The 22,393-nt window shown below is 35.3% G+C and overlaps 2 protein-coding genes across 2 annotated transcripts; one reads left to right on the top strand and one right to left on the bottom strand.

Annotated features, from left to right (window-relative positions):
* Positions 1 to 1,754: 1,754 nt before the first annotated feature.
* Positions 1,755 to 9,374, top strand: LOC136233180 (uncharacterized membrane protein At1g16860). The gene is made up of 4 exons (XM_066022783.1): positions 1,755 to 2,611; positions 5,800 to 5,955; positions 6,975 to 7,186; positions 8,581 to 9,374. Exons 1-4 carry the CDS (start codon positions 1,865 to 1,867, stop codon positions 8,771 to 8,773), a joined length of 1,308 nt encoding a protein of 435 aa, XP_065878855.1. The 5' UTR covers positions 1,755 to 1,864; the 3' UTR covers positions 8,774 to 9,374.
* A 4,668-nt stretch (positions 9,375 to 14,042) lies between these two features.
* LOC136233309 (tropinone reductase-like 3) lies at positions 14,043 to 19,483 on the bottom strand. The gene is made up of 6 exons (XM_066022936.1): positions 19,180 to 19,483; positions 18,098 to 18,214; positions 16,902 to 17,036; positions 16,406 to 16,531; positions 14,572 to 14,673; positions 14,043 to 14,482 (listed from the first exon to the last, which is right to left on the bottom strand). The coding sequence occupies exons 1-6, from the start codon at positions 19,309 to 19,311 to the stop codon at positions 14,333 to 14,335; spliced, it is 762 nt and encodes a 253-aa protein (XP_065879008.1). The 5' UTR covers positions 19,312 to 19,483; the 3' UTR covers positions 14,043 to 14,332.
* Positions 19,484 to 22,393: the final 2,910 nt, after the last annotated feature.

The following is a 22,393-nucleotide window of genomic DNA, read 5'->3' as shown; positions in this document are numbered from 1 at the left end:
AACAGGGTCATAATGAGTCTAAAATTGGGTGCAAGTCAAAGGAAAGAAAAAATAGAATCTTAAATTGCCTAAACTTCCTAAATAATAAGTCAAATCAATTAGATTCCTAAATTGCCCCTAACTTTCTAAATAATAATTATATTCCTAAATTATTTCAACTTCCTAACTAATAAATCAAGGTAATATTTATAAATTTCCTCAACTTCCTAAATAATAATTATATTCCTAAATTACTTGACCTTTCAAAATAATAAACAAAGTAATTATATTCTAAATCATCTCAACTTTCTAAATAATGAATCAAAGTAATTAATCTTCCTAATTTACCAAACATATATTATTACAAGTGATATTTTTAAAATACTATATCCTTTTATATTTTTAAAAGTCATCATTAACATATATACATAATAAAATTACATGTGAACTTTAAAACACAACATGTAATCGACACTAACCCGATTAGGTTAACACGATTATGACACAAATTTTTTTGAGCTGGGATAAAATTGACTTATTTGACACTAACCCGAAAATTTACATGACGAATTCAATAATTGACACATCTACTCTTTCCTATCTAATTTTAATAAAAAACTACAATTCAAATATTTTAGTATATAAAAATATTATTATTTGAACAATATTATTATTCTTGGTGTTACTTTGTATTTATTTTAGTTTCACTTAATAATTCTATTATTTTAAATTTTAAAAATACATTTTTATATATTTAATATTTAGTGAAAAGCATATTTTTATTTTTATATGCTAAGATGTTTGAATTATATTTTTAGTAAAATTAGATAGGAGGGGAACGATACAGAGCAATTAAAAATACTGACTTTGTAAATTAACTAAACTATACGTATTGTTTGTTCGAAAAATTGACTCACATATCCTTTAACGATAAAATTTACAAAATACATATCTCTATTTGCAAACTTTTAAATCACGAAAACCATCTTTATAAATCGGTCAAACGACACGATTTTGTTTTTCACTTTTCTCTAAATTGTTTACCTCTTACTTTACTATATAATAAAAATATTGTTTATTTTACTTAATTACATAATAGAAAAAAAGTTTGATTAAATAATAATAGGAGTAAATATTTAGCTCTTAACTGATTACATTAGCTGTTGGTTGATTTTTTTTTTGTTAGCTCTTTTTGACTAGCTGATTGTGTAAACTTGTTTGGTAAAATTTTACTCATATCTAATAGCCATTCTGCGTAAAATGACAAATAAAAATATAGTAAAACATTTTAGTTGAGGTTAAATGGTAGTAATTATGGATAAAAATGTCATTCAAATGTAGTGCAGCAATAAACTACTTGAAAAAGCTCATAAAATCAGCATTTTTAAAATTAGCTTTTTGGACCCATTAAGTTCTTTCAAACATATATTCACTGAACACTGCTATTAAATATTTGACTAGTCAAAACCTCTAAAGTGATTCAAACTTTTAATTTTACTCCAAAAAGATATTTACAAAAAGATGTTTACAAAATAGAGTGAGATTACCTATTTTTCATTTCATATTTATATTTTCATTTTAAAATATAGAGTTTTAGGTGTTTTAGTCAGACACATCGTGTTTATCTTTTATGAGCTCACCAAACTGTAACAGCAAATAATATGTAACCAAACGGGCCCTTAATCTTTATAGTAGTACGTAAGGGGATATAGACGTCATTATCGCAATTCCTCAGGTCCTTATATGTCATATTAGTCTTCTTCCTCACACTTTCTGTAACAGCTAAACGCCATCATCTCTTTCACCACACTTGTTCTACTTCACTCCTTTACTCTCCTTTCCTCTCCTCACTTCTTCTTCTCTCAATTCCTTCAATCCAACAAAAATGGGGACCCGAATTCCCTCTCACCAGCTCCGAAATGGCCTCCTCGTCTCCGGCCGACCCGAACAGTTCAAAGAAAAGCAACCTACAATGGCGTCACGCGCCGTTCCTTACACCGGCGGCGACATCAAGAAATCCGGAGAATTAGGCAAAATGTTTGACATTCCTGTCCTTGATCAACACACTGCTACTCCTCCTTCGTTGCCTAAGCTTCCTTCTCGTCCTTCCTCCTCTTCTCAACATAACAGTGGATCCGTTCGATCAGGCCCTAATTCCGGTCCTGTCAAGAAATTCTCCGGTCCTATGCCTCTTCAACCCACCGGTCTCATCACTTCCGGTCCTCTTGCCTCTGGCCCATTAAGCTCCGGCTCAATTCCATCGTCTCATCGGAGATCTGGACAGCTCGACCATTCCTTCTCTGGTGGTGGCTCTGCCTCGTCTAAAACGCTTTATGGCTCTGCCGTTACTAGCTTAACGGAGGATGTGAAGGTCGGTTTTAGGGTTTCGAGGCCGGTAGTGTGGGTTGTTTTGGTTGCAGTAGCCATGGGATTGCTCGTCGGCGGGTTCTTAATGGTGGCTGTCAAAAAAGCTATCATTCTATTGGCGGTCGGAGCGATATTGGTGCCGGTGTTTATGGGGCTTATTTGGAATTGCGTGTGGGGGAGGAGGGGTTTGTTAGCATTTGTTAGGAAATTTCCTGATGCTGAGCTTAGAGGTGCCATTGATGGACAGTACGTCAAGGTCACCGGGGTAATTTGTCCCCCTTATCTCTAACTATAATTATATACATTTTTCAGTACTAGTTTATTGTTCTACCTTATTTGGGTTAATTTAATTCCGTCTGATGTTTTCGTAAAGATACTATAGTTTTTTTTTTTTTTTTTTTTTTTTTTTTGTAGATACCAAATGAGCTTTCATTGTTTTTCTTTTTTGAAACAAATGAGCTTTCATTGTTGATGCTTAGATTTTTTTATACAAGGAAATCCGGGAAGTCAAGATTTTTGTGGTAACTAGTTTCTTTCTATATAGGGTTGTAATCGAGCTGAACCTATCTATGGTAAGTTCAGGCTAGTGTTTTTAGAAAATTGAGCTGTTAATTATGTTCATGACTCGTTGATTATGTTCAGCTTGTTAATTATGTTCAAGACTGTTAATTATAATTGAGCTTGTTCATGAACCTATAACCGAGCCTGCTGGCAAGTTTCGAACCGAGTTTCGCTGCGCTCAAGCTCGGCTCATTTATAACCGAGCCGAACGTGGTCGAGCTTTTATTGAGCCGAATGTCGAGGCCTACTCATGCTTGGCTTGTTAGAAAATTCACGAGCTCGTGCTCAACATCTTGCTCGCGAGCTTGTTCATGAGCTGTTCTCGCGAGCTGCTCGTCTCCTGAGCAACTCATTAATTATGTTTATTTGAAATTTCTTTAACACAAAACACCATAGTTTTGGAATCTACAAATGTTATTTTACATTTCCCCTTTATAGAAATACTAATATTAAAAAAATAGGACATTATAATTGAGCTATAACTGAGCCTTCTCGCAAGCTTTCGTGCCGAGTTTCCCCGTGCTCAAGCTTAGAGTGTTCATAAATCGAGCTGAACACGGAGCAGCTCAGCTCATTTACAACCCTATTTCTATATCCTTCTACATTCAAGTAGCCGACGAACTTCAGTTCTTACCCACTCTAATTTGGAACTTTCTATATCTGTAATCTATGCTTTCTCCCTTGCTTCTTATAAGATGTATACTTACAATTTCTTGTTGGGTAATGTGGAACCTTATTTTTCCAATTTGATAAGCGTTAGGAAGGATATGTTTAAAGTTAGGCCCAGTTTGTTTGTCAGAAAATATTGTGCATGATAATATTTTCCTAATTTTCCGGTGTTTGTGCTTAGGAAAATAAGTCAACCAAAAATATTAGGTTAGTCAACAGAAAATTATACAAAGAAAGTGAGGAAAATCTTTTACTAAAAGAGCATAACATTTTCCAAAGCTTTTGGAACTATACTCCATTCCTTCTTGCCCTTTTGAAAACAATAGCCACCTACCACTTCTCGTTTCCGGTGTTGTAGCTAAACTAAACACCGGAAAATATTAACACAACATTTTCCCTTACCCAGCCTTAATGTTCATATGAGAGGTTGAGATAATTAACTACACAAGCTGTCATGCATAATGTATTGTTTCCATGTGCTGGTTAGAATTTTGAGGGGCCATATTTGCTTCATGTGGGGTTAAAGGATAGGATTTTGTGAAAATGACTTGAAATTTGCTTAAAGAATGATTGCTTATGCTTCTTATATTTCTTTATATGAGCTGTTATATCTTTACCTTGACCTCAGATTTCTTTTCCTTCTTATATGGCTCATTACTTTGGCTTTTTATTGTGTTGATAAGCAAAGTTATTTCTTTTTTTCGTAATTTAAATTTCGTTTGGTTCGCCTATATGACTAATTGATGGATTTTCCATAAAGGAGAGGACTTTTTTTGTTATAATCAACTACTTCAAGTCTGGGATTTTTGCTTAGAATAATGCTCCTTTGGAGCATTGTTCCTTTCAAGTGGCCCGGTTAAACATTATTTCCTGGATAGTGCTGGCATAACTAGGATGAAGTCGGACAACGATTTCTTTATAGTCGGTGTAACCCAAGCATTAAGGTTTACACTTCCCAACAAGGAAGTCGGACTTCGTCCAACTGCACTATCTGAAGAATAATGTTTAATTGGGCCATTTGCAAGCATTATTTTGAGCAAAAATCCTCAAATCTATAATCTTGACTTTGTTTTGGAATTTGGCATAATGGAGCATTTACGGTCCATGTCATGGAACCGATTGAACTAAAAGCTTAAGCTGATAGTTAAGGCCCAAGACCCACTCACGGGAATGCCCTTTGGGCTTGAAGCGTGCACAACACAGCCCCATCTAACCATGTGTTGAATTTCATAAATGGGATTGCCGGGATTTGAACGCTAGACCACTTAGTCTAAGTGGCTCTGATACCATGTGATGAACCGATTGAACTAAAAGTTTAAGTTGATAGTTAAGGTCCAAGAATAGCTTTTATATTGATCTCTAACAGTCCAGCAACTGAGACAAATATTCAATGTATGATCCTTTCAGGTGTCAATCCATCATATGATTAATAGTACTACCCATTTACAAATATATATGTTTAATGGATGTCATGGAACCGTTTTAGCTAAAAGCTCGAGCTGATAGTTGAAGGTCCACTTCATATTAATAGCTAACACACTCCCACACGCGAAAGCACACTTGGGCTTGAAGCGTGACAACACAGGCCCATATTACCATGTCCTGCAAATAACTCAACAAATGGGGCTGCCAGGAATCGAACCCTGGACCACTTGGTCTCGCTGACTCTAATACCATGTCATGGAACCGTTTTAGCTAAAAGCTCGAGCTAGTAGCTAAAGCGGTTCCATGACATGGTATCAGAGCCAGCGAGACCAAGTGATCCAGGGTTCGATTCCTGGCAGCCCCATTTGTTCAGTTATTTGCAGGACATGGTAATATGGGCCTGTGTTGTCACGGTTCAAGCCCAAGTGTGCTTTCGCGTGTGGGGGTGTGTCAGTTATTAATATGAAGTGGACTTCAACTATCAGCTTGAGCTTTTAGCTAAAACGGTTCCATGACAAAGGAAAACTCGAAAAGATTCCATTTTGTAGTTCACTTTCGTCAAAATCTCAACGTTTTAAGCTGTTATTTGCTCTAAATGCATCCTACAAACTCATCTTCTGTTTGAATCATCGTTGCTTTTGAATCGGAGTGGGAGTAATTCATTAATTGATTGGTTTCACGAGTTTGACAAGAGTACAAAATGCTGACTGACATCACATCTCGACAAACATCCTGGTTTGCAATTAATACTTTGTAATATTGTCACATATAACTTATCCTTGGAAACGTTTTATGTAGGTTGTTACCTGTGGCAGTATACCTTTGGAATCATCGTACCAGAGGATACCCAGGTGTGTGTATGTCTCCACAGAGTTGTATGAATATAGGGGTTGTGGAGGAAAATCAGCCTATCCCAAGCATCGTTTCTTTTCATGGGGATCTCGATACTCCGAGGTCAGTTTTTTCAGCTTGTCATTCCTTGTATATTGCTTTGGAAAATCCACAATTTCAGAATCATAGTGTTTTCAATGTTCAAACCTAGATTTATTCATTCATTTCATTGGAACATGAAAGAGGATTAACCATAGAATATTATGTTTAAAACGTATTCTGTGACGGAGAAAAAAGCATTAGCTGAGTGAAGAATTGCTTAAATTACAGATCATGAAAGCATCAAGTACTACAATAATTGTAAGCTAGTAGGCGATAATAGTTTTTTTTTTTTTTTGGGTAAATTCCAAAAAAAAACAACCCTGTATTTACACGAGTTGTCAAACACATGCCTGTGGTTTTGCTAAAAACGAGAATCTTTTAGTTTGACACTCTAAAAATGATAACTACCTCAAAATGAAAATTTCCAAGAATTAAAGTTGTTTAGTATCACATTTGCTATAGAACCAAGTTTTTTATTTTCCAAAATTATCATTTTTTTGAGTTCTCTCTCTAAACATTCACTTTATCTCTCCTCACCAAACAACACCTATATAACCTCAAAATGAAAATTTCTAAGAATTAATTTAATTCTTGAAATTTTTCATTTTGAGGTCGTTAACGATCATGCATTTGACAATTTGTGTAACCATGTGTTTTTTTTTTTTTTTGGGAATTTCCCTAGTTATTTTACATCATTCATAAAGGAAGAAACTAATGGTGAAAATCTTGCATCTTCTTGGTGCATATATGATAGAAAATGACAACCCTTATATAACTTGGCATGATACTTTGATTGCTCTGTTGCACGGCAAAGGAAACAGACACCGCGAAACGTTATTTCTAAAAAAATATAGCTAGGAAAAGGACACAAAAAGCTAGTGAAGAAGAGTTTCCATGCAACATAGTTTGATTGTTTTGCATATTATTTGTTTAGCTACGTTTCAGGTACCTAATTTAGCAATATTTGCCGGTACTCGGACTTCTTATTTGTTTGGAGCGCCTATATTTTGTTGTAATAACACATTGATTATGATCAACAGAGATATGTAGCAGACTTTTACATATCAGATTTCCAATCTGGATTAAGAGCGCAAGTCAAGGCAGGCTTTGGGGCTAAGGTTGCTCCATTTGTCAAGCCAGCTACAGTAGCTGATGTGAAGGCGGGAACTAGAGACTTGTCTCCGGGCTTTTTGCGCTGGCTAGCTGATCGCAGCCTCTCCAGCGATGACCGTATTATGCGCTTGAAGGAAGGGTATGCCAACAAAAATCCTATTTCTCTTTAGCTAAACTCATAATTAAGTCCCTGAACTTCTATGGTTATAAGGATTGAGCCCCTGAACTTAATTTTCACACGCATTGAGCCCCTCACTAACGGGTTCCATTAGCTAAACCGTAAGTGAAAGGCTCAATTTGTGTAAAAATTAAAGATCGGGGCTTAATTATTAAAACTTTAAAAATTCAACACTTAATCATGTGTTTTGACATTTGTTTACTTAATTATCTTATTATTACTTTTTAAAGAAAATGAATTAATAAAATTTTCAGTTTTTTCTTTTCTAAATTTTGAATACATATATGTCCAATTATTAAAGAAATTGAAATGGAAAATAAAAAATTCATGAATATAACTGCATTTTTATTTTAAACAGTACTTTTTAATTAATAGTTGAATTTGGAATTTCACTTTCAAACTAATACATAAAAAGAATTAATAAAAAAATATAGATAAAATAGGTTATACCAATGGATGCTATGTACAATCATCTTATATTATATTAGCTAATTTATAATAAATTGAGTATATTCAATTCATGCTCATTTTTATTATTATTATTATAGACAAAAATCATATTATGCCCCTGATCTTTATAAATTTTATTGATTAAGCCCCCTGATCTTTATAATTTTTATTGACTCAACACCTAATCTTTAATTTTCACATGCATTGAGCCTTTCACTAACGGTTTACTAACTGACGCCATGTACAATCATCTTATATTAACTAAGTTATAATAAATTGAGTATATTCAATTCTTGCTCATTATTGTAGAAAAAAATCATATGAAGTCCCTGATTTTTATAACTTTTATTGAATAAGCCCCTATTCTTTATAATTTTTATTGATTCAGTACCGAATATTTAATTTTCACACACATTGAGCTCTTCACTAAAGGTTTGCGGAACCGTTAGTGAGGGGCTCAATGTGTGAAAACTAAAAAAATCATATTAAGCCCCCTGATCTTTATAACTTGTATTGAGTAAGCCCCTGATCTTTATAATTTTTATTGATTCAACACCTAATCTTTAATTTTCACACGCATTGATCCCTTCATTAACGGTTTAGCTGAACTGTTAGTGAGGAGCTCAATGTGTGTGGAAACTAAAGTTGAGAGGCTTAATTATGGGCAAATCGGGATTTGCCTTTCCCTTTTGGCTTTTATACGAATGAATTAGATTGAAGTTCTCCAAGTTGAATGCATCTAAGTGTTACAGTTCTGTCACATCTACGGTATATCAACTAAGTTATGAAATAACGTTTTCCGGTGTCCGTGTCCGTTTCCGTGTTTGTGCAACATAGTATGAATGAGTTAGAATGAAGTTCTCCATGTTGAATGCATCTAAAAGTGTTGTTATGTCACATCTCAGGTACATCAAAGAAGGGAGCACAGTGAGTGTGATGGGTGTTGTGCGACGCCACGATAACGTACTGATGATCGTTCCACCACATGAGCCTGTTTCAACAGGTTGCCAATGGTTCCAATGCCTCCTCCCTACCTACGTCGAAGGTCTCGTGTTGACGTGTGACGATAATCAAGATACTGATGTAGTTCCTGTGTAGATAGATATCTGGTCCTTGGTTTTGTTTTCAAGTGGATGTCACAAAGTAAATACTGGAACGCTGGCGAGCAACGAAACTGTCAGGCAGACACCCGATTCTCTCGTTCCGGGCATTAAAAGTACATGGAAAACGGCATATAATGCAAGACTAAAGATCATGTACAAATGAAGTGGGAAGTTGTATCATAGCTTGTAAAGCATTTTGATTTTGGCTGATGTGTTTATTATGCAAGTAAGTTTAGCAAAGTTGCCCAAAGGGGTTCGGAAATGATTGCTTACTCTTGGATTTTTAGCATGTATTTAGGATTCAGTCAAATATGTATAGAGGATTAAGTACTTTTCTACTTGAGCGGGTCCGTTTAATGGACGTTGGAATGGAATGTCCATTACAATAGAATGGAATGTCCATTACAATAGAAGCTCGTTACTATGTTTGTGTTTATGTAAGTTAGCTAAGTTGCCCAAAGGGGTTCAGAAATGGTTGCTTACTCTTGGATTTTAGCATGTATTTAGGATTCGGTTTATGTTTCTACTTGAGCGGGTCTGTTTGGTACACAGTAATGGACGTTTGAATGAAATGTTACAATAGAAGCTCGTTAATATGTTTTTGTTTATGTAAGTTAGCTAAGTTGTCCAAAGGGGTTTGGAAATGGTTGCTTATTCTTGGATTTTTAGCATATATTTAGGATTCGGTCAAATATGTATAGAGGATTAAGTACGTTTATACTCGAGCGAGTTCGTTTGATACGCAGTAATAGACTTTGGGAATGGAAATGGAATGTCCATTACAATAGAAACTCGTTACTATGTTTGTGGTTATGTAAGTTAGCTAAGTTGCCCAAATGGGTTTGGAAATGGTTGCTTATTCTTGGATTTTTAGCATTTATTTAGGATTCGGTCAAATATGTATAGAGGATTAAGTACGTTTATACTTGAGTGAGTTCGTTTGATACGCAGTAATAGACTTTGGGAATGGAAATGGAATGTCCATTACAATAGAAACTCGTTACTATGTTTGTGGTTATGTAAGTTAGCTAAGTTGCCCAAACGGGTTTGGAAATAGTTGCTTACTCTTGGATTTTTAGCATGTATTTAGGATTCAGTTAAATATGTATGGAGGATTAAGTACGTTTCACTTGAGCGGGTCCGTCTGGTACGTTGGAATGGAATGCCTATTACAATAGAAGCTAGTTACTATGTTTGTGTTTATGTAAGTTAGCTAAGTTGCCCAAAGGGGTTCAGAAATGGTTTCTTACTGTTGGATTTTTAGCATGTATTTAGGATTCAGTCAAATATGTATAGAGGATTAAGTATATTTCTACTTGAGCGGGCCCGTTTGGATGCTGGAATGTCCATTACAATGGAAGCTCGTTACTATGTTTGAATTAGCCATATTATATTTGTCGTAATAGAATCACAAATAAATCAGTCAATTGTTCTTTACAAATTTATGTTGTAGTGGATGTTACAAAGTAAATATGGGAACGGTGGTGAGCAACGAAATTGTCGGGCAAAGGGGTTTGTAAATGGTTGCTTACTCTTGGACTTTTAGCATGTATTTAGGATCCAGTCAAATATGTATAGAGGATTAAGTACGTTTCTACTTGAACGGGTTCGTCTCGTATACAGTAATGGACGCTGGAATGGAATGTCCATTACAATAGAAGCTCGTTACTATCTTTAAATTAGTCTTATTGTTTTTATCGTAATGAAATCATAAATAAATCACTCAATTTTTCTTTACAAATTTATGTCCTAGTGGATGTCACAAAGTAAATATTGGAACAGTGGCGAGCAACGAAATTGTCGGGCAAAGGGGTTCGGAAATGGTTACTTACTCTTGGATTTTTAGCATATATTTAGGATTCAGTCAAATATGTCTAGAGGATTAATTACGTTTCTACTTGAGCGGATCCGTTTGGTACACAATAATGGACATTGGAATGGAACGTCCATTACAATGGAAACTCGTTATTATGTTTTAATTAGTTATATTTTTTTTATTGTAATGAAATCATAAATAAATCACTCAATTGTTCTTTACAAGTTTATGTCGTAGTGGATGGCACAAAGTAAATGCTGGAACGGTGGGGAGCAACGAAACTATCGGGCAAAGGGGTTCAGGAATGGTTGCTTACTCTTGGATTTTTAGCATGTATTTAGGATTCAGTCAAATATGTATAGAGGATTAACTATTTTCTACTTGAGCGGGTCTATTTGGTATGCAGTAATGGACGTTGGAATGGAATGTCCATTACAATAGAAGCTCGTGTTTATGTAAGTTAGCTAAGTTGCCCAAACGAGTTTGGAAATGGTTGCTTACTTTTGGATTTTTGGTATGGATTAACTACGTTTCTACTTGAGTGGGTCAATTTGGTGCGCAGTAATGAACGTTGGAATGGAATGTCCATTACAATGGAAGCTCGTTATTATGTTTGAATTAGCCATATTGTTTTTATCGTAATGGAATCACAAATAAATCACTCAGTTTTTCTTTAAAAATTTATGCCGTAGTGGATGTCACAAAGTAAATACGGGAACGGTGGCTAGCAACGAAACTGTCCGGCAAAGGGGTTCGGAAATGGTACTCTTGGATTTTTAGCATGTATTTAGAATTTAGTCAAATATGTATAGAGGATTAAGTACAAATCCGTTTGGTACGCAGTATTGAACGTTGGAATGTAATGTCTATTACGATGGAAGCTCCTTACTATGTTTGAATTAGTCATATTGTTTTTATCATAATGGAATCACAAATAAATCACTCAATTTTACTTTACAAATTTATGTAATGGGCACTACATAAAAAATATGTATAAATTCTTATTACAATTAGTAGCTCTTGTATTTTTATTATTAATGACGGAAAAATGAAAAAAAAGGGAAAACTGAAAACGAGAGAATGCAAAAAAACTCGAAAATGTAGAAAACGAGAAAAAGGTGAAAAAAGAAAAATGTGAAAAGGTTGGCACTTGAAAACTATTCGATTCTCGTTCCGGGCATTAAAGGTACATGGAAAAGGGCATTATGGTAATTAACGTGTTTGTGTCGTGTAATTTTAGGTTCGTGTTAAAAAGAGTAAACCCAAACTCAATCCAAAAACTTCCGTGTTACAATTGTGTTAACCTGTTCGAGTTAGTGTCGATTTCGTATCGTGTTTTTGAGTTACATGTAAGTATATTATGCATAAGAAGATATTGTACTATTTTTAAATACTTTATGTCATTTTTAGATTAGTATGTTAATACTAACCATCGAAAAGTGCAGTAATATATTAGGGGGTCATGTAATGTATTTAGAACAATTTAGGAGGTTTGAATCATATTTGCAAGTAATAATTATAATTTTATTATCTTTATTAATAAAATGACATAAAAACGAGAGAATATAACAATAATTTTAAATATTCGTGTCGTTTTCAGGTTAGCATATGAATCTTAACCCAACCCAAAAAATTGCATGTCAGTTTCGTGTCAAAAATGACACATTACTTACTAAGCTAAATCCAAACACTAAAATTATGTATCGATTTCGTGCCGTGTGTACTTTTACCACCAGCATATAGATGCAAGACTGAAGATCATGTACAAATGAAGCATACGGTGGTTTGTCTAGGAATTCAGGAGACAAAGATAAGAAGTGGGAAGTTGTTGTTTCCATAGTTGTTAAATTGTGATTCGACTGGTGACTTGAATCCCTATTTTGTGAATCGAATCCAAATTCAAATATTAAAAAAAAAAATTATTAATCATGTTTAACTTTAAATATTAGTCAAAAAAAATTAATTGCTAACAATTCCTTCAAGAATCATCATCTTCTTCTTCCATAACCAGGAGGATTTTTTGTAAAGGAAAGAAAAGAAACCAGAGCCAGAGATAATGAAAAGAATAGAGAAAAGTTGAAAAGATCGAAATAAATAGAATAGAAGAGAAAACGAAAAGAAAAGAAACGGAAAGGTTTGGAATTTGTAAAGTATAAAGAAGAGTCTCCTATTTGTATTCAATAACTTCTTAATTAGTTTTTAGTTATCCAGCAAACACGTTTTTTACTCTCCAAACATTAAAAACAGTTTTTTTAATGGTGCCATGAATCGACTGAATCGGCGGATTCGGTCACCGATTCGGCCAATTCTTGATGATACCAAATCGTACCATAGATACAACTCGAAATCATAAAAAATCGGATCGAATAGTACGAGTCGACTCGCGACTCGTACGATTCTAACAACTATGGTTGTATCATAGCTTGTAAAGCATTTTGGTTTTGGTTAATGTGTTTATTATGCACGTAATTAGCAAAGTTGTCGAAAGGGGTTCGAAAATTGTTGCTTATTACTCTTGGATTTTTAGCATGTATTTAGGATCCTGTCAAATATATAGGATTAGGTACATTTCCACTTGAGATACTAAGACCCCATTTGGTACACTGTAATGGAATGTCCATTACAATTGAGGTTTATTACCATATTTGGATTAGTAATATTGTTTTTGTCGTGTAATGAGCATTACAGAAAAAATAGAAATTCTCATTACGATTAGCCCTTGCATTTTTATTATTAATAATGAAAACCAAAAAAATGGATAAAAGAGGAAAAACATGAAATCACGAAAAACATGAAAAAAACGAAAAAATGAAAAATGGAAAAAACACGAAAACAGAGAAAATACAAAAAATTAAAAAAACATGAAAACACAACAAAATTAAAAAAAAAAAACTCCAAGAAAAACGTGTTTTTAATGTGATGATTGGAAACACGGTTCTAAAATCCAAAATTTATATGAAATGAGGAAAGTTTACATCCCGAATTCAAAAAATTACAAGCTAAACCATTATCAACAAGCTAAAAATGGTATTTTGTATAATCGGAAAGGAATTGATAATTTCTATTCTCATCCTTCAATTTAATATTTTTTCATTTTATGTATTTTTCTGGTTTTTCATGTTCTTCTCATTTTTCATGTTTTTCGTTGATTTTAATTGTATAAATAAAATTTTATAATTACACTTAACTAAACAAACATAAATATTATAATGATAATTATATTTTATCATTTTTTTTTTTCTAAAATTTGTCAACCAAACATTATAATGTCATCACTATTTCATTCTATTACATTACAATTTTAATAGCATTACTTTACAGCATACCAAACGCAACCTAAATACTTATCAACAATGAAGTCCGTGTTAGCAATTATCATGAACTTGTTACATTGATATTTGATACGATAATCCAATTTATAGAAACAACTCCACTGACACAAACACGATAATGAAAACAAAACCACCAAAAATAAGAGTACAGTTGCAGGACATTTATTAACGTGGGCCTCGCATTGATCTATTGAAGCTTTTATAACATAATTCCAAGAAGTATAAAGAAAAAATATAAATAGGCGGATGTCTATGTCACTGTATTGCATGTAAACTCTTCTTCATTACTGCGTTTCGTATCTGTTTCGGTTTATTTTCCATTTCCATCACCATTTCCTAACTATATTTTTTCAGAAATAACGTTTCCTGATTTCCGTTTCCGCACAACATAGCTATGTGAGGGGAGCTAAAGTCTAGAAGGCATCCCTCCAGCCACAACCAAAGTTTCTCCCGTTATGTATGAAGAATCATCAGATGCTAGAAAGGCAGCCGCTGAGGCCATGTCGTCTGTTGTGCCGAGTCTGTTGAGTAACGTTTTCGCCTCAATCTCCCCCCTCTACAACAATGAACAGATCAATTCGGTCCACATTATTCTCAATTACAGCAAAGCTGGAAATTAACTCGTCGCTTCAGTTATATACTTACCATTGCATCATTTTCTGTGATGAACCCGGCGAAATGGGTTGGTACAAATCCAGGCGCTATACAGTTCACACGAGTATCAGGTGCCATTTCAGCAGCAAGAGCCTACACGAATTATTAGGAATGATTTGTCACCGATAAACTTGATGGATATAATACACAATTTCGAATGAAAGTTGTTTATTTGAATTTGACGTAGGGGTTCAGACCCCCCACACAGCCATTGGCGGGAATTTCGCCTGCATCCGATCCCCAATTCTTGGGGTAAAAAGCACTCACGATCACTGAAGTAGAGGGTATTTTTACTATGGTCACTAAAGTACATTCTTCATCAATAAAGTAACACATCCCCATCAATAAAGTCACTTTGCCAGGATCCAACGACTTCACCTTAAGAATACTAACTTCAACGACATATCATAAACATGATTGGAAGGGTGGCCACGTGGCAGTCACATGTTGACACTAATTGACACTTGACAACCACGTTGATGTCACATGGCTCCTCCTCGAACCATGTTTATGACATGCTGCTGAGGTGTTGATGACGTCAATATTCTGGTGGAGCAAGTCACCGGATCCAATTGTAGTGACTTTATTGACGGAGATGTCCTTCATTGACGAAGAATGCACTTTAGTCTGCTTTAGTCACCGTGGATGCTTTTTACCCCCAATTCTTGTTCTCTGCATTCTTTATTAGACAATTACACAAAATCAAGAAGATAAGACACTACGTATTCATAAATTCTGCATACACAGGATCCTAAGAAAGAGCTTCATGCGCGGACAAAACTTGAAAGCGAGCTTGAAGGTCTCATATTTCGAATTTTCTATAAGTCCTGGGCGCGCGGCAATGGCGCGCCAAAGCAACACAAGGAGCATTAACAAAAATAAAATTTACTAATGATAATATTTAAACTTGGAGGACTGAAGAGTTGCAAAGGGATGTAGTGGTGAGGGGTAGGGGAAGACCTAAGCAAACTTGAAGGAGGGTGATCGAGAGTAATACGAGTGTATTGGGGATTGAGGAAAATATGGTAGTGGATAGGAAAGAGTGGAGGGAGAGAATTTATGTCGCTGACACGAATTGATTTCACGGTTTTATATGATGGTTCATGTTAGCCGACCCCGAATCATTTCGGGACTAAGGCTTTGTTGTTGTTGTTGTTGTTGATAATATTTAAACTATAAGAAATTATAAATTCTAAATAAAAATATTATAAATACTAAGCCATGACAATATTCTCTTCATACAGGTGCGTTAGCATAATAATTGTATACTTAGGCGAACACAATTCTGTTTGTATAAATATAGTACAAACCTAGTAGTGATATAACGAAGTAAAGACATCGTGGAATCAATCAAATATCAATTCTGTTTGTAAACGTGTATCTTTTGTTTTCATTCTTTGTTCTTTGTCTAATCCAAGGGTGAACATAAATCTACAATAAAACACTTTAAAAAACCCTAAATAAATACATATTCCACCGAGGCGCGCCTCTAATATCTGTGCCTTGGCACACAAAGGCGCGACAAGGTGACTGCGCCCGCCATGGAGGGTGGTGAGGCACTAGGCCTGGAGCCTTGTGCACCAGGCGCCTTTGGTGCGCCATTAATAGTAACTATGAACCAACCTATGAATTAAAATTTCAAATAACAATCGCAACAATGATACTCTTTTTTCAATAGGGAATTACATTTCAGATCATGTTACAGCATTCTAATTTCTAATGGATGAGTAATGAATACTGAGATGCATTTAAGAATTATCACGTCACGGTATTCTAAAGGATGAGTAATGAAATACAGTAAGAATGCAGCACCTCAATTACTCACCTTAGTAAGCCCGAGAAGAGCTGTCTTCGTCACTCCATACATAGCCATGGAAGCTGGAGGACTATAGCCACTGATAGAGGAAATCAGAATAACTGAAGAGCCCTTCTTCAAGTGTGGAACTGCATCCTGCCAAAGAAGAAGTAACCATCAAGCAATAAATACTTCCATGAGAAAACGTGACATCAGATCCGTACCGTCCTTCACCATTCAAGAAAGCTAATCATTAGGGATTAAAACTGATAAAAAAGGAAAAGCAGCTATACATATCTGAGTTGTAACCTGCTTAGCTTAATGCATATTGCTTATGATCTATGTTGCACGGACACAGAATTGGAAACAGACATGAAAAACGTTATTTTGAAAACATAACCATTATAAAATAGCCTGCAACGAAAATGGAGGCAGACACGAAAACGCAGAAACACTACTAAAGAGGAGTGTTCATGCAACATAGCTTATGATTAAGAAAGAGGGAAGGAAAGAAAAAAAAAAGCACCTTTAGGAGAAGGATAGAGGCTTTGACATTAATGTCCCAGAGCTTGTCAAGGACAGCTTCTTTGGTCTCCAAAATGCCTTCAGTAGATGGATTAGCTGCAGCATTTGATACAACCACATCTATTTTCCCATATTTCTGAAAGAAAAAAAAAAGAACTTGCAATTAGTTGAGCAAACCATTTTCAAGTTCAACCACATGAATATACAGTCTTTCTAAGTTGTATTTGATTGGATGATCTCTAGAGTAAAACAATATAATCAGGACGTAAGGGGAGCAAGGGGCTTGAGCACCCATTGGTCGCTGGAAAACGGCCAAATTTTCTACGGGAACTGTGTATGGGGTTTGGCGAGCCTTGGCGCAACGGTAAACGTTGTTGTCGTGTGACCAAGAGGTCACGGGTTCGAGTCTTAGGAGCGGCCTCTTGCCAAATAAATTGGCAGGGGAAGGCTTGCCCCCAGTACACCCTTGTGGTGGGACCCCTCCCCGGACCCTCGCTCAGCGGGGACGCGTAGTGCGACCGGGCCGCCCTTTTAACCGTGTATGGGTTTCAATTTATGTAAAAACACCTAAAAAATATCAATTTAGCATCCATAAATCACAAGAGAGCACAACAAACACTGCTATCATTGAATCTTGGATCCGTCGCTGAATATATTCAAAGAAGAAGAAAAGGGATAAGGTGCAAAAATACCCCTAGCATTGGTGAGGAACGATTTTACCCCTAATATATAAAATGATTCAATTTTATCCCTAACATTGGCAGCAAAGAGCAAATTTACCCCTAACATTGACAAGTTGGGTCAATTTGAGAAATAATTCATCAAACTGTCTTCACAAGTGCGTCATTTTATCGCTCATTAATAACAGATCACAACCATATGAATAGACGTGAAAAAAAAATTTAAAAATTATATTGTATTTTGTCCGAGTTGAACAAAAAAAAAATCCAGATATTTATTCGAATTTAAAAATATTAATCTCCAATTCTATTTAGAATAAGTAACAAAATATATGTGTTTTATAATGGTGTTTGGAATCGATCCAACTTGTCAACCTTAAAGGTAAAATTGATCATAGCGGCCTAAAATTGCACCATTTTAAATGTTAAGTATAAAATTGTTACCAAATGTGTCGATGTTAAGAGTATTTTTGCATAAGAAAAAAATAGGCCATACACCTAAAACAAAATTTCTCACCTGAACTGTTTTGTCGATGAGATTCTTCCTTTGTTGTGCATTTGACACATGACAAACAACACCCAACACTTGAATACCCTTAGCTTTAAGTTGCTCAGCAGCCTCATCTACATTTTTCTGGATCAAAGCATAAAGAAAACAAATCCATATTAAATCTATGCCTAATTCAACTATATAATCAATCATGTAATTACTTAGGACCTTCATCGTCTTCACAACATTACTTAGACGGAGCTATACATCCTAATCAAATCTCACAAATTGATAAAACAATCAGTAAAAATCGAGCAGGCAAAACCAGATTAAGCAGAATTTCTCAATCCAAACAAATATATGCCTAATTCAACTATATAATCGATCATGTTGACCTTCATCGTCTTCACAACATTACTTAGACGGAGCTATACACCCTAATCCAATCTCACAAATTGATAAAACAATCAGTAAAAAAAGGAGCAGGCAAAACCAGATTAAGCAGAATTTCTCAATAAAAATAAATAATGCCTAATTCAACTATATAATCAATCATGTCATTACCCATGACCTTCATCGTCTTCACAACATTACTTAGACGGAACTATACACCCTAATCCAATCTCACAAATTGATAAAACAATCAGTAAAAAAACGAGCAAGCAAAACCAGATTAAGCAGAATTTCTCAATCCAAATAAACAAATGCCTAATTCAACTATATAATCAATCATGTAATTACTCATGACCTTCATCGTCTTCACAACATTACTTAAACGGAACTATACACCCTAATCCAATCTCACAAATTGATAAAACAATCAGTAAAAAAACGAGCAAGCAAAACCAGATTAAGCAGAATTTCTCAATCCAAATAAACAAATGCCTAATTCAACTATATAATCAATCATGTAATTACTCATGACCTTCATCGTCTTCACAACATTACTTAAACGGAACTATACACCCTAATCCAATCTCACAAATTGATAAAACAATCAGTCAAAAACGAAGAGGCAAAACCAGATTGAGCAGAATTTCTCATTCCAAATAACAACAAAAATTCACGATGGAGCAGGAAAAGAAACCGTGAAAATGAATAATTCGAACCTGTTTGCGAGAAGAGATAACGACGGAGGCTCCTTCGAGACCAAGTCTCTCTGCGATGGCGAAGCCGATACCCTGAGTAGAAGCGGTAACAATGGCTACCTTACCTTGAAATCTTTTGGAGATTTTAGTCATCTCGTTGTTCCACCAAATCTCTCAACTCACTCGGAGATAGCAGATAGAACACAAGAAGGCGATCAATTTAAGAGAGAAATCACTCGAACTTCTTTTTTGGGAAGAAAACAAAGAAAGAAGAAAAATGGGAAGAACTTTGGATTTGACGATGACAAAACGCTAACAAATTTGCCATTTTCTTAATTTTCTGCTATAAATGGACAAATATGAAAACACCATATAAAAATCATTGATGGATAAGTGTTCTTTTTTTTTTTTATGAAAATTGATGGATAAGTGTTAAAAATTTAAAATACTAGAAATTATAAAAAATAAAATAAAGGATATGGTGCAAAAATATCCTGGCTACGTTGTGAAGTAATTTTATTCCTAACGTTTAAAATGGTGTAATTTTAGTCCTAAAGTTGGTAACAAAAAACAATTTTACCTCTAACGTTGTAAGTTTAGTCAATTTCAAACATTATTACAAACACGCAGATATTTTGTTCATTTTTTAGGGTGTTGTTAAACATAGCCTCAATTTCCCATTCCTAGCCTCGTGAAATGACGAAAATACCCTTAGAACTTTTGGGGTGGGAAATGGAGGCTTTTTTCCTCTCCGGACACGTGGGCATGAGGTAATTACGCCTCACCACATGGTGAAGCGTGATAGCTCACCTCGCCCGCATGGCTGGGAGGAGGAAAAAACGTTTTACGGATTATACGGCTTATTGTGGAATTGACGGTTTATTGCGGATTACTCGAATTAACCTTTTACAAATAAACTTTTACTCGGATTAACCTTTTAGAAATGAAAATTAAAAACACAAACACTAAAATTAATTAATAAACATAAAATAGTACATATAATCTCAAAAGTGTTAAAATGTGAGGCTATACAATAAGTTCTAGTAAATAAAAACAGATATCAGTTCGCACGGCACCACGCGTCCATAAACTCATCCATCTTTCTCCTAATAAGTGGAGCCTCCTCATCATGTCGGTCGGCGGCCGATCGCTGAGTGATACGCCACAAACGGCTAACCCACTGCAGAAAAATAAATATTAAAAAACAAACATATGTAAACTAATAATAAATAATGATAAACTTACATATTTGCTGTTGGAGCGAGCAAGCTGGACCGGCCCATCCTGTGGGGCATGAAGGAGATGAGGATGTGAATATCGTATGTACCAGTCCATCTATGCCGCATCACAAGCAGTGGGATCGTATCCAACTGGCCGACATCTCCTCCGATCAATGCCCCGAGCCGATGGAAATCTCCGCCAAGTATCATCAACTGTGGCAAATGAATGCGTGAGCCTGTATGATAAATATTTCCATGGCCGTATTGCAGTATCAGGTCTAATACGCCCAGTCAGGATAGGCTGAGCATATCCGACCTGACGTAAGGCTCGATCAGGCATATGCGGCTCAACAATGTCTCTACATCGTATCCAACCGGTGTAGGACACTCGAAGCTGATCATCATCGGCGACAGGACCATATGGCAACCACGTCACCTGCAAAAAATAATACTCAATAATAAATAATAATATACTATAAATAATACTTAAATCAAAATTAAAATTAAAAATATAAGTAATACTAAAATTATAAATAAAACTATAAGTAATATTTAAATTTTATAAAATACCTCGGTTGTCGTCATGCGGTCCAACTGTGCACATATGGTCTTGAGTCGGGTGGTCGTCCTTCCTGGAACCCCGACCTCCCATCTGCATGCCCAAGGATGGTCAACTGGGATCTGGAGTGGTAGTTGATGGGGCGGAACAATGAAAAATATTCATATATCCACGCCTGTAGTAGGGTCAAATATCCGCAAATACCAGAGCAGTCTCATCTGCTCGCTATCCCCAGCTGCCGATATAACGTGGCAAGTATAGCAGACCCCATGAAAGTCTAGCTGGCCCTCTGGCACCGTCGTGAACCTCAACCAGATGGGACGGTCTGATCCTATCGCCACTCTTGTCGACAAACAAGGTGGATCCGAGCATAAGCCACATCCACGCCGTGGCTCGAGTCGCATCATCCCTACCCTCGCGGGTAAGTCTCTGTACAGCATCAACAAAAACACCTCCACCATTCCAGTATTTTCAGACTGGCGACAGCAACTCCTCCTGATTGACCTCGAACATCATCATGCACATGGCATGCAACCGCTTAGTACTGCATGAATCGGAGACCATTGTACCGTTGACCGGGATATGCAGAATCTGCCATACATCATGCAGTAGAATAGTCATCTCCCCGAATGACATATGGAAGAAGTTCGTATCGGGTTGCCACCGCTCCACGAACGTAGATATCAGCGGGGCGTCGAAGTTCTTGAACATGGTGGATGGGAGGTGAGACAACCCAGTCCTCTCGACCATATCCCACAACTGTAAAATGACACATATACAATTACTGAATGTTTTTGAGGTTTAGGGTTAAAAATAATAATTAAAATATTTTTTTTACTAAATTATTGTGTCGCACCACGTAACCACGTCAACAATTTCTGACATGCTAATGCTCTGTTGTAGCATGTCAGATACAATCGAAGCTCCTCTCCCAGCATCCGTGAGGCAACATGTCCTAGAAAACTAGGAATCACGGAACCATCAATGAGGCCACCATCCACCGGCCTAAAAACAATTCAGCTACGGTTCTCATTAGCTTTGAGACGTTTGCTGGTCCCTGAAATAAATAATACTGGAATTATAAAGAATACTAAAACTATAACAAAAAAAAAAGTAAATAATACTAAATAATACTATACTAGATAATACTATACTAAATAAATAATACTAAAACGTTAAATAATACGATACGAAATAATACTAAAATTATAAATAATACTAAAACATTAAATAATATTATACTTAATAATACTAAAATGATAAATAATACTAAATAATACTAAAATGTTAAATAATACTATACTTAAATAATTTACTAAAAATTATAAATACTATACTAAAAAATTTAATAATACTAAAATTATAAATACTATACTAAAATTTTTAATGCTTTACTAAAATTATAAATACTATATTAAAATTAAAAATACTATACTAAAAATTTAAATAATACTAA

Source organism: Euphorbia lathyris, chromosome 6 (assembly GCF_963576675.1).
Source record: "Euphorbia lathyris chromosome 6, ddEupLath1.1, whole genome shotgun sequence".
Taxonomy (NCBI): Eukaryota; Viridiplantae; Streptophyta; class Magnoliopsida; order Malpighiales; family Euphorbiaceae; genus Euphorbia; species Euphorbia lathyris.
Note: the sequence above shows the minus strand (reverse complement) of the source record. Positions and strands in the feature narration are given on the sequence as shown.